The sequence below is a fragment of the Microcebus murinus genome, chromosome 13, assembly GCF_040939455.1.
Source record: "Microcebus murinus isolate Inina chromosome 13, M.murinus_Inina_mat1.0, whole genome shotgun sequence".
NCBI lineage: Eukaryota > Metazoa > Chordata > Mammalia > Primates > Cheirogaleidae > Microcebus > Microcebus murinus.
In genome coordinates this window covers 72,917,548-72,933,882 of record NC_134116.1, presented here as the reverse complement: position 1 = coordinate 72,933,882, position 16,335 = coordinate 72,917,548, and the positions used below count along the sequence as shown (strand labels likewise).

The 16,335-nt window shown below is 37.5% G+C and overlaps 1 protein-coding gene across 7 annotated transcripts in view; it reads left to right on the top strand.

Annotated features, from left to right (window-relative positions):
• The window catches only part of FRY (FRY microtubule binding protein), a 407,943-nt gene that overhangs the window by 204,513 nt on the left and 187,095 nt on the right, over positions 1–16,335 (top strand). For all 7 annotated transcript variants that reach the window (XM_076009508.1, XM_076009506.1, XM_076009505.1 and 4 more), the window contains one exon: positions 9,470–9,669. In XM_076009508.1, coding sequence (XP_075865623.1) covers positions 9,550–9,669 — 120 coding nt within the window. In that variant the 5' untranslated portion in view covers positions 9,470–9,549. The remainder of the gene's footprint in view (positions 1–9,469; positions 9,670–16,335) is intronic.

The following is a 16,335-nucleotide window of genomic DNA, read 5'->3' as shown; positions in this document are numbered from 1 at the left end:
AAAGTTAGCATTAAAAAATTCAAGGCATTGTCCAAATGATCACAATGTGAATTCTTGGTTCAAATTAATGTGATCGTGCTGTATAAAATGAGGAAGTAGGGGAAGAAAATAGAAAGGAGAAGAAAATGTGACAAGAAGGAAGGAAAGAGGGCCAGGGAGGGGCACATGAATGAGAGCTGTTTGTGTTTCTCCTGGGGAGAAAAAGGGAGTTGAAATTCAGGATTATCCTGCCTCTAGCAGGTTATTCAATCTCCCTTTGGTGAGAAAGGACCTTGAAATGTCAATGTAACCTCATCTTCCTTTGCTCAGAGATCTTGGCAGACATTCTTTCAGGCTCTGGTGACAGTACCTACTTTGAAAATCAGGGGAAAGTCCATGTAATCACATCTTAGCAGATGACAGACATTCATAAAGGAAATCACTGAGGTGTTACTGTCATTTCTCTCAGATAAAATACTGAAAGGGAGAGGAAAAGAGAAAAGAGAACAGGGAGGATACTTGATGCAAACTCTCTCTTGATTGAATTGCTTCACTCTCTCCAAAGTATTCAGTCTTGGGGAGAATAAAGACAAAAACGGTTTTGAGAGGACATAGTTGCAGGTAAACAGAGAACTGTGTCTTCAAGTACATTTGTTCCTTATCAGAATTGCAGGCAATGAAAGGTTGTAGCATCAGTGTATCTAGGAAAGGATGGTCGCTGGACCTTTTCAAGGTACATCATTAATCGGATTTCATATATATTTATGGTTCTTTGGTTCTCAATTCCTATTTTTACTCCCAGGCTGTCTTGCAGCCCCTTGAATGGCTAAAAGGTACATTTTAGTTCAAGAGGGCAGACAACCTGGAGGTAGGGACCACCATGGCCTGAGGATGTATTCGCCTTTCTAGAAAATATCCAACTATACTAATCTGTAGGAAGCCTCATTCTCCAAATCAAGACTTTTTTTATATTTTATTTCATCATTCCTTAAAACCCTACAACTAATTTATGCCAGGGCCAAACCTGTGGATAACGGGACTTATTTCATTCAGTCTTCATCTAGGCAGCTGATTTGTTTTGAAAGACAGAGTGAGAATCTTGTGTGATACAACTACATCAACGAATGATGAATGTGTAAAAGAAAATAAGTATCTAAAAGAATGGAAAAACACATACCACATGTACTCACTATTAAATTGGAACTAACTGATGAGCACACATGTGCACAGAGGGAAGTAAACTCTGTAGAAATCAAGCAGGGAGGAGCGGGGAGGAAGGGATGGGTGAAAAAGTATATAAGGGGTACAATGAACACTTATAACCCATATGGTTGAGTCTCAACAAAATTAATACATGTAATCAAAAACATGTGTACTCCGTAATATTTTAAAATTTAAAAAAATAAAGTTAAGAAAGACATTTAAAAAAAGGAAATATCTCACTTCATGCATATTATATCTAGATCTTCATATGTAGTTTAAGGGCATAAACTTAGATATGTATAATTTTAAAGTAACACGAACTACTTATTTAATATAAAGAATATTCCTCAGCTTCCACATGAAAAAAAAAGAAAATGTGGTATAGACATACAATGGAATATTTTTCCACCTTAAAGAAGAAGGAAATTTTATAATATACAACAACATAAGTGCACCCTGAAGACATCATGCTAAGTGAAATAAACCAATCACAGAAGGACAAATATTGCATGATTTCACTTATATGAAATATATGGAATAAGCAGATTCATAAAATCCAAGAGCAAAATGGCATTGCCAGTGGCTGCAGGGAGGAGGAAATGGTGAATTGCTGATCAGCAGGCATAAAGTTTCAGTTAAGCAAGATGAATAAGTTTTAGGGATCTGCTATACAATATTGTGCCTATAGTTAACAATAATGTATTGTACACTTAAAAATTTGTTAACAGAGTAGATCTCATGTTAAGTGTTCTTACCACAATAAGATAAAAATTGTTTTCAATACATAAAAAATAGGCAAGGTGATATGGGAGGCTCACAGATATGTTGTCAAACAGACACGGGTTCAGATCCTGAGTTGACCACACTGTGACCTTAGATGAGTCACTTAACCTCTCTGAACCTCATAGTCTTGTCTGTAAAAGGAAGATTGTTTGGCCTTCTAGGATTATTTTAAGGATTAAACATACTAATTACTCTAGAGATGTCTTGTGGACCCTAAAATTGAAGGCATATAATGTGAGAACTGTAGGAGACCTAAATAATGTAAAAGAAAGAAGGAATGTGTGTAATCCATAAAAATGGAAGGCGTATTTCATATTATCAGAATTTTATGGAAATTAAGTACAAATCAATTAAGCATGGTTTTGGATATTTTTTTCCAAGACAAAACTTGTTTTGGGGTATATTTTTTTTACCTGACATTCTTTTCTTGATATACTTTAAAATATATAAAATTATTTAAGAATCATTCATCACTTTGTTAAGCAATCATTTTCTGTTGCTCAAATTAATTGTTTCTCTTACTCCAACATTTTCCATTTTTTAATGGTATTCTTCAGAGGAAAATAATTCTTCCTATCATGTTTGAAGGGCTTTTGTTTTTCTTTTTTAATCCTACTTTACTTTGCACAACTTCCAGAGTTTCTGGTCATTTTGAGTATTTGCAGTACCTTTGTACATGCTATTTCTTAAGCACCCTCATAAATGCATTAGTGGGCAATTTATTATTGTTCTATACACAGTGTGACACATTCTTACAGAAGCTGCGTCATCCTCGGTTTGTTATGTTTTATGAAATGTTCCTGTAATGCCAGTAAACTAAGAAAGTCTTACGGGAAAAGAAGGATTTAGGGGGAAAATCGTGGTCCTGAAGAAAGATCCCAGCTCTCGATAACTAACAGGGTTCACCTTCAGAACTTGAAAAATGAATGAGATATTGAGAACTAGCAGAAAGGATAATTTATATTCAACAAAGAAATGTCATAAATTTGCTTCTTTGTTGAAAGGTAAGATTACATAGATCTCTATAAAGTAAGTTTGCTTAATCGGACCCCATTTCTGGGGTGAGTGTCTACTTCGAATGGTTGGTTACCATATATAATCTCAGGGACACTTTAGAAAAAAAGGAAACCATTTTTTATTTCAAATGCTAGGGGTCAGATTTCAGTAATGTGAGCATCAGAAAAAATATTGAGTGTTTTGAAAAACTGGCTGTGTGCTTGTCTGTCTTTGCAAGATGATGAAAAAGCAGGCAAAAGTCTCTCTTTCCCAAGGAAGATTGTACTTTGGAAAGAAGGTAGGGAAGCCATGTGCCCTTGGGCATTTTGATTTATGCCCTTCACAGATTGGTGAAAATTCTCATCTCCACCCAAACTGACACACAGATATGTATGGGACAGTCCAAAGGACAGATCGGAAAGCAGATCTTGACCCAGCCACATGTGTCTGAATTCTCTTAGACACCAAGAATACACTCAGCTTTCCTTCCTCCCTGAAGCAGCTCCAAACTGTAGCATCTGAACGTCTTTGGGAAGATACAGAAGAGCAGGTTAATAAGAGCCACTTATTCTGTTTAATTTTTCCTTTTTCTTTTAGAACTTAATTGCATTCTGACATAGTGTGTGTGTGTGTGTGCGCGCGCGCACGTGCACACATGCACACGTGTGCACATGAAAACTGCTGATTATGTTATCCTGCTTCAATATAATGTAAGCTCCATCATGGCAGGAACCATGGGCTCTGTTTGCCTCTATCTTCCCAGTGCTTAGAACAGTGCCTGAAATCTATGAACTTATTAAATAAATAATGGTTGAAATGAATGAATGAATGAACAATAGCTTCTAATGAGAGATGGTATTACTTCTCTGAAAATCTGATCAAGAAAACCAATTGCTTTCTTGCAACATCTACTGCCACTGTTAGCCTTTGGGGCTCTTATATAAGTAAACTCATTTTATTTTTCTCTTGTATCATAATAAAAATGTAGCTGAACTATGAGCTGTGGAGGTGTTCTTATTGGTGCTATAGTTAGGAAGTTAGTCATTCCTGGAAATGTTAGTAACTTAGGGAAAGTGTACTGAAGACCTAAGCCAGCTAAGAGCAGCCAGCCTAAACATTAAGTTATTAGTCAATGAAATTGTCAGGGAGAAATAGAGTCATGTTCAAAAGATCATCACTTTGGTCATAGATAAATCTAATGAAGAGAAAATGAATGGACTGCAAGTGTAAAACATAGTTTAAGGCATGGACCTTGCTTGATATAAAACATAGACACCCGGTGAAAGAGGGAAAACATCTCCTGAAACTGTCCAGCAAAACCAATTAGGAACAGAATTTAGAATAAGAATAATCACAGAACATCTACAAAATCCATTTAAGACAAAAGAAGGCAATGGAGAAAAATTAGGCCATATTTAATCCAAGATTAAAATGTCAATGAGAAAATATAAAGTGAAGACAAATTTCAAAAGGATTCAATAATTAAAAACCTGATTAATATGTGAAAGTAACAGTCTTCCTCTCCACTCCTCCTCAGCCCCCACCCCAGGAGCACTGGTTTGAATGACTTTTTAGAGAAATTGGGCTATTAGGTGAAAAGAGAAAGACAGGAGGAAGAATGAAAGGAGAATTAAGGCAGATGGAGTTGGAGCTAAAAAATTCATCACATGGATGCCACTGAATTGTACACTTAAAAATGGATAAGATGGTAAACTATGTGTACTTTTCCACAATTAAACATAAATAAAAAATATTGTTTAAAAATTATCATATGCCAGAGAATTAAATGGGAAAAAATTTTAATACAACATATTAAAATTTGTTGCTTCAAGACAAATATTTGGATGGCAAAGATGAGATAAAGTTGACCTGTCAGGACCCTTTTATCATGGGGGATCTGTATTTCCAGATATCTGGTGTTGAGAGAAAGCTGATCTTGGGGGCAGCTGGGTGGCGCTGGAAGGCAGAGCTCAGGTGGAAGAGGGGTCGTTGACCTGGCCCCTGAAGGGGCAGGTGGATTTGCTTGAGAGGCTGAGAGCAAGGAGAACACCCCAGGTGGAGAGGAATAGATTCAAACAGTCCCTGCCTGCATTTGCAAAACTGGAAAAGGGAGGGCCTCAGTGTGGCTATTACTACATCCACATTTTGTTTTGTTTTTTCAATCAAAAATAAATTTCAGTTAAAAATTAGACCTATGAAGAAATAGATTTAATTCCTCAGAGCTAAATTCTTAGAGGCAGTGAGTTTCTCCCTTTTATACACCAAAAGGATTTTTAGTTTTCTCTTTTTGACACAGAAACCTCTTAGAAATTTATATCACTCTTTTTCCCACCTCACTTTTACCTTTCTTTGTGAATCAAGCTCATCATTGTGCACATCAATTGTGACAACATGCTGGATGGAGTGATCAAAGCCCCCAAGCCTGTGAGACAGTTGGATTCAGGCAACTGCATGTTTAAGTTCTAGAACCTTTCTAAATTATGCCACCTTTTCTGCTTTTTTTGCTGCTAGTGTTTCTACCCACAGAAGTTACACCCTTCCTTTATAAGTTTCTGTTTCCAGACTATTGTGAACTTAGAATCTGTACACATAGGCTTAATTAGGTATAAATTTAAGACAAGCAAGTGCTGAGGGAGGATCTGATGATTTTTTGTCTAATGATAATTTATGTTCTAATGTTTAGACTAGTGTAGACTTTATGACTCAATTTGGACTACCAGGGAACATGAATTTCCTAGTCTCAGCTGTATTGTCATCAAATAACTGAGGTCCTGAAGAGTGCCATGTCATGATGTTTCCTTTTGAAAATTATCCTGACAAATGGCTAGGGATTTGTTATATATTAATTGTGGTAGGATGAAGAGGTCCACTTGGGATGAACCCAGTTCAAGGACATTTACCCCATTAGCTTTCATGCATCTCCATCTGCCCAGGCGTTTGAAACTTAGAATGATGAGCGATGACCCCTTGAATCATTTTCTGCTCTGGCACAGGGCTTGGCTGGGCTAGGATAGTTCCAGCTCACTAAGGCTATTCACACAGACTTTTGTACTCACAAAGATGTCCGGCTTTGAAGTGCAGGTAAATAATATTTCTTACAATAGCAGTGAATTGGCACATTAGCCTTTTAAATGGGAGGGGTATTTGTCTGAGAGGTATTCGGGTATCTGGATTTCGGCTATCTGATTCAAAATGCATCTTTGCAGGAGGACTGTTGGAGGTCACTCTTAGGAAAGGGCTCTCACTGTAAATACGACGACTTTTAGGCCCCAGAGTCATGCAATTATGGATCTTGTCTTGCAATTAGTGTACATATTACATCAACCCAATTATTGCTGTCATCCAGAAATGAATTAAATCCTGTGGAAAACCAAAGGTAATAAAAAGTTGCACTCAAAATAGACATTTTAGGTTTATAGTCCAGTCTACAGTTCTGTGGCATGATGCCCTTGTACATTAGGAAGCTATCTTGAAATATGATGTCCCTCTTTAAGTTGGAGTTCGGGAGGTGTCCTATTTCTGCAAGGTACCTGCATTGACAGAGTAGGAGGTGACGCAAAGGAGTGGTCAGGACTTTATTTCCATCACTTGATTTTGAATGTGCCCCTTTAGAATAAATAGTACCTTTTAGTAAGCTGTTTGCAGTACCGTTTAATAACAGACTCTTCCATTGCAACTGTGGCACCCTGTTCTTTAAAAACTCTGACATACTGACTCTGGTCACATAGCTCCCACCCCACGAATCACTTTAGGACCTACATAAATCAAGTCAGATGCCATTTTTAGTTAGTAACTTAAGGAGATTGATTAACTGTTATCTGTGCAGTAAACTCTATGTTACATCTGGGAGGCTACATTCTTATTAGGGAACTTTTAGGGGATCTAGCTAGAAGAGTATGTGGTTCAATAACAGGGCCAACCCTAAGCAAAACCTCGTCTCCAAATGATAATTACTTCACTTGGCAGCTCTCTTTTGTGTCTTTCTTAGGTAATTTAGGATGCACAGGATAAAGCAAAACACCAAACAATTTGGGCTAAATGTTTAATTCTTGTTATGCAAACTATTCAGTGAGGATTGACCTAGTGGAGGTACTGTGTTTCCCCGAAAATAAGACCTACCCATAAAATAAGCCCTAACAGGATTTCTAAGCATTTGCACACAATATAAGCCCTACCCCCAAAATAAGACCTAGTGATGGGCATAGCTACTCAGCGTATCTGCACAATCCATGCATTTCATCGTGGAGTGGTAAAGAAGACGAGCAGCCCTTTTCATCTGCCCCATGAGAGCTCTATTGCTCAACATGAGACATTGGGGCCAATGGTTCTAAAGGAAATAGAGTTGCAAAATTCAGGATGGAATTCAGGGTTTGGAGAGTTATGATGATGTTCCAGAAGAAGATTACTTAACTATATTTGAATAAATGTAGATTGTTGTACTGTACTTAAAAAAATAACACATCCCCTGAAAATAAACCCTAGGGTGTCTTCTTGAGGAAAAATAAATATAAGACCCTGTCTTATTTTCGGGGAAACACAGTAGGTGTTGTGCAAACAGGAGACCAGAAGTGGCTCTGAAGAAAGAGGAGAAATAGATGGGCAGAGAAGAGTGGAAAGGAGCCACAGAAGAGAAAGGAGGACTAAACAAGCGTAGTGTGCTGTTGGGACAGTTGGAGCATAAAGAGGACTTGGGCACAGGGTGGAGGAAGACTGCTGAAGGCTGATGTGCTGGGGCTTGATAATGGTGATCAAGAGGTGCTGACAATTTTGAGCAGAAAAGTGTTATGATTGAAGCCATGCAAGAAAAAGATTAGTTTGGTATGTAAAGCAGATGAAATAAAGTCTGCAAGGAGGCTGTTGTATTAATCTAGCCATAGATTTCCAAGGGCCTGGACTAGGACATGGCTGATGGAAATGGAGAGGAAACAAGATGATATGCAACACATTTCATTTTATTTGTATGACTTGAGAGGCCGTATTCTTACACTTTAGTGGTGGTTAAGACCTGGGTAGACCTGTCCGATGTAAGGGACCCCTCAACTGTATGTCAGGTTCAGTGAATTACAGAGGAAGGGGTAGGAAGATGAGGGCAAATCATTAACATAACGTTGGAGACATGTTTATAGTTCAATAGAATAAATAAAATGTTTGTATGGCTTCCTCAGAATTTGGGATAGAAGGTAAGAGAAGCCTTATATTTATTTGTAGTTACAAGAAGAACATTCAGCTTTCATGGAGAACTTTGTTCCCCCTTTCTTATCAAAGACACCCCCATTCCCTTAATATCCAAATGAGAAATCCACTTTTTTTCATGATTCTTTCCTTTAATCTCTGTAGCCAATCATCCAAAACTATATACTTCCATTTTACTATATACTTTCCATATACTTCCTTTTCTCAGCATTCGTGATGCCTCTATCCTAGGCCCACTTGATCTTACATTTCCTTCATTGGATATTAATAACTGACCATCTTATAAGTACCTAGGTGCAGGGGGATGGTGCATGCTAGAATTTAACCTGTCATGTATCATAAAAAGTAGAGAAACATGAAACTTCATTTGTGAATTTTAAAACATTTTTTCCAGTAACTATGTAATTAATACAGTTGTCTGATTGTTGCATTCTGAATGGAAGCCATTCCCTGGGAGCACTGATAGCTGCCTCCATTCAAGATCTAGTCCAAATAAGGAATTTACATTATTGTATAAAGGAGGAAAAGGGGCATCCCAGCTTGAACCAAAGGGCCAGTGAGGGTGAAACCCACACCTCAGGCGGCATAAACAGGGCACTGCCTGAGAGTTTTATCTTTCAAGTGATGCAACACTCTTTGGAGCAAGAGCCAGGTGGGCTTCTGAAAATTCATTCTTAGAGACTTCTAGAAGGGATGACCCCAGAATCTTTTTCATCATTAGAATGAAGCACAAAAGACAGAGAGCTCCTGGCCATTAAGAAAACTTGGACAAGGGATCACTTTTTTTCCATGTACATTTTCTACCCCTTTTCTAAACAGGACCACCATTTCCCTAGAATATAAGAAAGAAGTAGGCGGGTATATACATACATAATGAGTGAGATGTGCACCATCTGGGGGATGGTCATGCTGGAAACTTAGACTTGTGGGGGGAGGGGGAAAGGGCACTTATTGAAACCTTAAAATCTGTACCCCCATAATATGCCAAAAAAAATCAAAAAAAAAAAGCAGCCAAAAACACCTTAAATTTTGTAAGATTTATCGCTGTATTATGAGCTTGTTTTAGGTAAATATAATTTAACTAAAGCAATGTGGTGACCAAAAGAATTTTGAGATGATCAAATATGGCATCACACAAACAAATGTAATCAAAATAATTAAATTCTGACACCATTTCTAAAGAATAAGGCCAGCTTATATTAAGTGCAACATCCTTGATACGATTCATATCCTGACATTTGTGGTTTAACCCAGCCCATGTGAATATGTCTGACATTATTTTCAGCCAGTAAGAATGTCCGTCCTGTTTTTTCAGCGTCTCCAGTTGGCAACGGTTATATCAAACCTCCAGTTCCACCTGCTTCTGGCACGCACAGGGAGAAAGGTCCGCCAACCATGTTACCCATCAACGTGGACCCAGACAGCAAACCAGGAGAATATGTCCTCAAGAGTTTATTTGTCAACTTTACCACTCAGGCTGAGCGCAAGATTCGCATCATTATGGCAGAACCCCTGGTAAGTACGTGCCTTGAAACACCGCTTGCCTCCTTTTAAATTCACCTTTGGCTGAATATACTAGTCTTTACTGTTCTAACAAAGGATAGATTGCTTTCTCCCTAATTTATAAAGGCTTTTAAAAAAAAAATCATAGGTAATTTTTGAAAGATAATAATTAGGTTTCCTGATTTAAGGAAAAAAATTTGAGTGTCAAGGACTTTAAAACAATCTTCAGCAAATACGACTCAGTAGCATTTCAGTGCTGCATTGAGGACTAATAAGCATAATTTAACAAGAAGTATTAATCATAGAAAATTGTGTTCAGAGTCTCTGTTATATACGTACATGTAATATATGCGTAAAATATATATACACTTCAGGCAAAATCTTTTGTCCAGTTTGTAAAGTAAATAAGAAAAAATTATCCTTGTTCAAGTGGCTTGTCTAGACTTTCAGTTTGAGAACATATGGTCTGGGTACTATATTGTTAGGGGAAGTGTGCTGGTGAGTTGTTTAGAAACTCCAGTTAGATTTCTGAAAATTGGAAGACAGGAAATTTTTGACTCACTTACCTTTAGATCTCTCATTAGATAGATGATGCCCTTGGACGTCAGTGTCTTTCTTTGCAGATGCTTCTGCTAGAACAAAGGCAGGCAGGCGTGTGTCCGCCTTATGTTAATTGCTCTAGCAGGGCTCTAAAGAATGCTGAATCTCTTAAGAGACAGTCAGGAAGGAAGACAGTGCAATTGGCAGATTCAGATTACTTGTTTTCTGACCTTGGCAGAGGGCACACAATAAGAGAAAAGGAAAGGAATTCAGAGTGACGCAGCTGTTTCTATGAAGCACAGCTTTGTGCCTTCTGTGAGGTTACTGGGGCAATAAGAAGATAATCAGAAGTTTGCTTTGCAGACTCATAACTTAAAATAATTAAGTGCAATATCACTGAGTCCACAAGTCTCTGAAAATCTGTTATATGATGTAGCACATGATCTGTTAAAAATGACCTTTATAAGAATCACAACTTCAGGTATGAGAATCAAAATTCAAGAATGTCTAAATGTATTTACCTGAAAGTTACAAACTTTGCACTTTATAGTTTTTGTTAGATCAATTTTATGCATTCTATTCATAAAATTCTTTTCACATATTGAATTTCTATAGTTATGGAAAATGTTTCTTGTTTCTACAGTTTAAATCATTCAAATTTATTCTTAGTACTATACTTTTTTCCCATTCATTCATGTTTTTGTTTCTCCTACTCTTACTATTTTTTTTTTTTTTTTTTTTTTTTTTTGAGACAGAGTCTCGCTTTGTTGTCCAGGCTAGAGTGAGTGCCGTGGCATCAGCCTAGCTCACAGCAACCTCAAACTCCTGGGCTCGAGCGATCCTTCTGCCTCAGCCTCCCGAGTAGCTGGGACTACAGGCATGAGCCACCATGCCCGGCTAATTTTTTATATATATATCAGTTGGCCAATTAATTTCTTTCTATTTATAGTAGAGACGGGGTCTCGCTCTTGCTCAGGCTGGTTTTGAACTCCTGACCTTGAGCAATCCGCCCGCCTCGGCCTCCCAAGAGCTAGGATTACAGGCGTGAGCCACCGCGCCCGGCTCTACTCTTACTATTAATAAGAGCCGATATTTATGATATACTCACTGTGTGCCAGCCACTGTGCTTAACTTATTATGTCCTGTAATCGTCACAGCGACCTTAGGTAGGTAGTGTTGATATCACATTTACAGATGGGGAAAGTTGGCACAGAGAGGGTTAAATAATTGCCCAAGGTCACACAGTGTTGATTTAAACTCAAGCTGGGTGTCTTTAGAGTCCACCTCTGCACCCTTACACTTTACTGCTGGTCTTCGCATGGCCTTCTTCATGTTAAGAGACCATCATAGACACCATTGCTAACTTCTTAAACTGACACAGGGCTTCCCTGTAACTTGAGTCACCCAAGCCAAGCACCCAAATTCCCATTGCCCAGAACAGGGCTCATCCCTGGAACTTGTGTCTCCTTGGTAGAGGGAGTCTTCGGCTCGAGGACATAAGGGAGTTTAAGGAGACAGTGGTAAGGCACAAGGAAGATTCATTTCACCCCCATAGCACAAGAAAAGTGCACCAATGGCCGATCAAGGCTCTCTGAAATTGTGTATCCTAGTAAATTTTCCTGAGCAACTGGGAAGTTGTACAAAAGTTGAAAGAGATGCTTAGAATGCTAGGTCCTGACACCTTTTGAGCCATCCATGTTTTCAAAATAAGAGTTTACTGTTAAGAATTTATAAAGTAAAATAGTTTGGGTTTAACTTTTTTCATCTTTATTCAGCTTGGAATTTGTTTGCTTAGAGTTTGTTTTTTCTTCTTGGAGTAAGCAGTAGGTCTGAAAAATTCACATATGCCACAGCCTTCTTTTAATTAGAGGTAGACATTTTTGTTCCATTCTATGACACAACTAAAATGTCCTGAACAAGAAAAACTGAAAAGAAGAAATGTAAGTTCTCATCATCAGCAAACCTTTCTTGTGTACGCAGATCTAGGGATTCTGCTGGGTGCTGATAGCCGAGTAGACACACTTCATGTTTTTAGCTGAAGAGATATATCCAATCAATTTTTAGTATAGTTATTCTTTATAAAAGAGACTTTCATTTCCCTTGTATTTTTTGGCAGAGATATAAGCTTCTGTGTCATATCCTTTTCTTGCCTGCTGAAAAATGCTTAGTAATTGTCTATCCTCATATTTGCTTACTTATGGGAGGATAAATGTGACTGAATTCTGTGGTTTGTCACCCGATTCTAAGAGTGTAAATGTGCATTTGGCATTTTGTCCTATAGCCATAAAGAAGAGGTATTTTTTTTATGCATGTAGAGTACACTTAAGGTGAATTGTAATAAATGTCCCCTACTATTTCTCTTGCTAAGTTAGCTTCTTTTGGAAAGACACTGAATCCTTTAAAATGCTGAACTTATGTGGGTTTATCAAATCACAAAATTGTATTCTATTAGCCTTACTATAACTAAAGTGTGAAGGTGGCAAAGGTAATTTTCAAAAATTTGGATATATCGATTCACTCTTTAGAGGACTACTAAGGAATCTGTATTTTGGGGGGTTATTTTTAAAGGATTGACTCTTGCAGAAGTCCATGACTATTAGACAAATTGTGTGCAATAAGTTATGTACAACATTAAAGTAAATTTAAGATTTTATTTATGTCTTTCCAATATCCAAATAGCTAACATTAAAGGAAAAAAAAGGACAGGAAATAAAAATATTCTACCAAAATAAAATTTTAGATTTTTTTGTTTGTAAACATATTAAACTTGTTGCTTTTTGCACCCAAAAGATACTCAGGTCATATACCTAAATATTTATGGATAAGTCAATTTTATTCTATTTTTATCACTTCATGAGGACATTTAATAGCAGTTGTTCTTGTCTAGTCTCATTATTTCACCTTTCCCAAGGAAAGTGTTCTAAAAGAGCTAAATGGGGTCACCTATGTCTTTTTTATATTTTTATTTCAAAACATAAAATGTACACACAGAAAATAATATAGTAGATACAATTCCTTCTTGCATCTTACTCCTTTCCCTTTCCTTTAAATTTTCTTTTTCCCAAAGAACATCTTTTTTAGTTCTTTAAGTAAGAGCCAGTGGGTGGTGAATCACTCAATCTTGTGCATCCCAGTGTCTTTATTTCTGCCTCATTCATCAGTGATGGTTCAGCGGGGAATAGAATTCTAGGTTGACATTCATTCTCCCTTTGAACATTTGAAACTTCATTTCACAGTGTTACCTCTATCATTGCTGTTGAAAAGTCTGTGGTTGACTTGTTGTTTCTTTGTGGATTATTTACTTTTTTCCTAGTTTTGCTTTTACGGTTTTTTTCTTTGTCTTTGATGTTCAGCAGTTTCACTATATGGTGTTTGAATGGGGATTTATTTTTATTTTCCTGTTTGAGACTCTTGTGCTTCTTGATTTGAAGGTTTATATCTTTCAGCAATTCTGGAAAATTCTTAACTATTAAATATGTGAATATTGCCATTTTCCACTTTTCCTTTTCTCTTTTTTGGGGGCACCCCTATTGATATATATTGTACCTACTCATGTAATATTGCATATCTTTTGACCCTTCTTTTATTATTCTACCTCTTTGTCTCTTTCTACTACATTCTGAGTAATTTTTTTTCAGATCTATCTTCCAATTAATTAATGCTCTCTTAGGTTATGTATAAATCTGTTATTTTACCCACCCATTGAGGAATTTTAATTTTGATGACTATATATTTCATTCCTATCACTGCTGTTTGGTTTTCTTTAAAAATCTATTTAAAGTTTTATTTTCAAGGTATTTTGCTCCTTTCTTAAGATTACAACTTTTCTTTTATGACTTCTGTCACCTTAAACATGTCTTTAGGTTATTGTTTTTATTATGTCAATATTTGGGAGCCTGTACTTCTGTTTGTTCTGACTGCCAATTCTTGCCTATGGTGGATTGCTTTCTATGTATTTTGAAAGTGTTCACTGTGAATTCTTTAACTGAGCTTGTTTTTCTGTGAGTCTTCCTTATATTCATGGTTGTAGGAGTGTTTGTTCAGCAGGGTTTTGCTTTTGCTCCTTTCTGTTGTTCCAGAGTTTATCACTGTCTGAGGCCAAATATTCTGTTACTTTCTTGGCTTGGAAATTCCTGCACCTGGCAGGTGATATACATATAAATCCCAAACTCATGTATGAGTTCCAAATTCTTGGGAGTGATTTTTTTTCTTGTTGTTTTACCTGGAACCCAAGCAGAGACCACTGGAATATCTTTTCATCTTCTTGAACCAGTGGATAGATTTTCCCTAGTTCATTGTTTAGGACCATACTTTATGTAAACTGTCTTATTTACAGTGTCCCACTTCTCAAGGCTCACATCTTTGTGTCCTGTCCCCACGTGGACAAAAACAAAAGCCTCTAGGATAAAGAGAGTGGCTGTCCTCCCCCTGGGCAGCCACTATGCTGCCTCCCTCCCTCCTGCTTTTCCTCTTTCTTTGCCTTTCTTGTGAACTCATTTCTGCACTTTTTTAAAAAGTTATATTCCATTCGGCATTTCCAAGCATCATATTCTGGGTTATCTTAACCCATCATCCTGCCTAAATCCTCTGTAGAATTCTTGGTTTGCTTCTCATGCAGTTAAAGCCAGGGTGGGCCTTTGTGCCATGACACTCATGTGCGGGCAGACGTTCCCAGGGCAAGGTGGGAACTTGTCACCAATTCTCCTTCCTCTGATCCCATCTATGAATTTTCTTTAAACACAATCCTGACCCTTACATTTATTGCTGAAAACCTTCATTTCATACCCGTTCACTCCTTGATTTGGCCAAAACTTATCTTACTTCCACTGTGGACCTTTATGAACCCAGCTTTTTTGTCTACTGTGATGCATTTTCACATGCTGACTCCTCTCCCTGGAATGCTACTCAGCTCCTCATGCTGCCCATCTTTTAAGGCCCAACCTAAATACTTCATCATCTGAAAAGGTTTACTTGATTTCTTCCCTGCTGTCTGCACACAACCATGCATGTATAGACACACACTCATACATACCTGTAAATCTCTGCTTTTATCTGGACCACCATATCATTCTCTCATGCAAACCATTCTGCCCTTGTTGAATTAGAGTAGTTATAATAGACTAAACTACAAAACATCAGAATATATTATAGGTTTTAAGGATCAATGTTTTATGAAACTTTCAGTTGTGTATGTGCATACCAAGCTATGATGTAAAATGTATTTTTTATGATGAGGGAGCAGAAATTTTTTTAAGTTGAAGAAGCACCATATTAGCCTGTAAGTTCCTTGAAGTCTGTGTCTGTTCCTGATGCATCTTTTCACACATACACACACAGGCACATATCCCATAGTCCCATGCTTAGGACAGTGCTTTACGTATTAGAGTGAATATTTTTTGAATGCATGAATGAGTGAATGTATAAAAGAATGAATAAATGAAGCAATAATACACTAGCTTGAACAGAATGTTTTTGTTGGAACCTGTGTGTTTCCAAAGGTCATGCTGCCAACCTCTAAACTGATAATAATGGATTTTGTTCTGTCCTTGCATGCGGGCTGATGAATGCCCTACAATGTGCTGAGTGCAAGAGACATTGATTCTCAGCCTCTTGCCTTGGGGCATCTGAGGATACCTCATTGTTCATTGATATGGTCACCTACTCCCAGCCCCACCCCAGCAATAGGTGGAACGCCAGGCTGGCTCTCAGCAGTCAGACATAGTCTCAGAATATACACTCTCATTATCTATGAGTTGATCCATTTATATAGCAACTGTCACTATAGTCGCAGGCAATTACCTTCTCAATAAATTCTTTTCCAAAAACAAGACTCTCCAGTTTTTCAAAATTTAAGAGCTCCTATCAATTTTGACTTTATAAATTGAATGGCCAAGAAGAGATAAAATTACAAACAAAACAACTTTTCATTCAGACTGATCTGGACTTGACTCCTGATCCCACTTTTATAGTGTAGTGTGACCTTGGGCCAGCCAGTCAGCCTCCTTTTTTTCTTATTTGCAAAATGAGTGTAACAGTACCTAGTTCATAGAGTGGTTGAGAGGGTTAGAGGTAATGTATGAAGCACCTGATACAATCCTGAGCACATACGAGGTGCTATGTTGTCCTCATCATCACCTT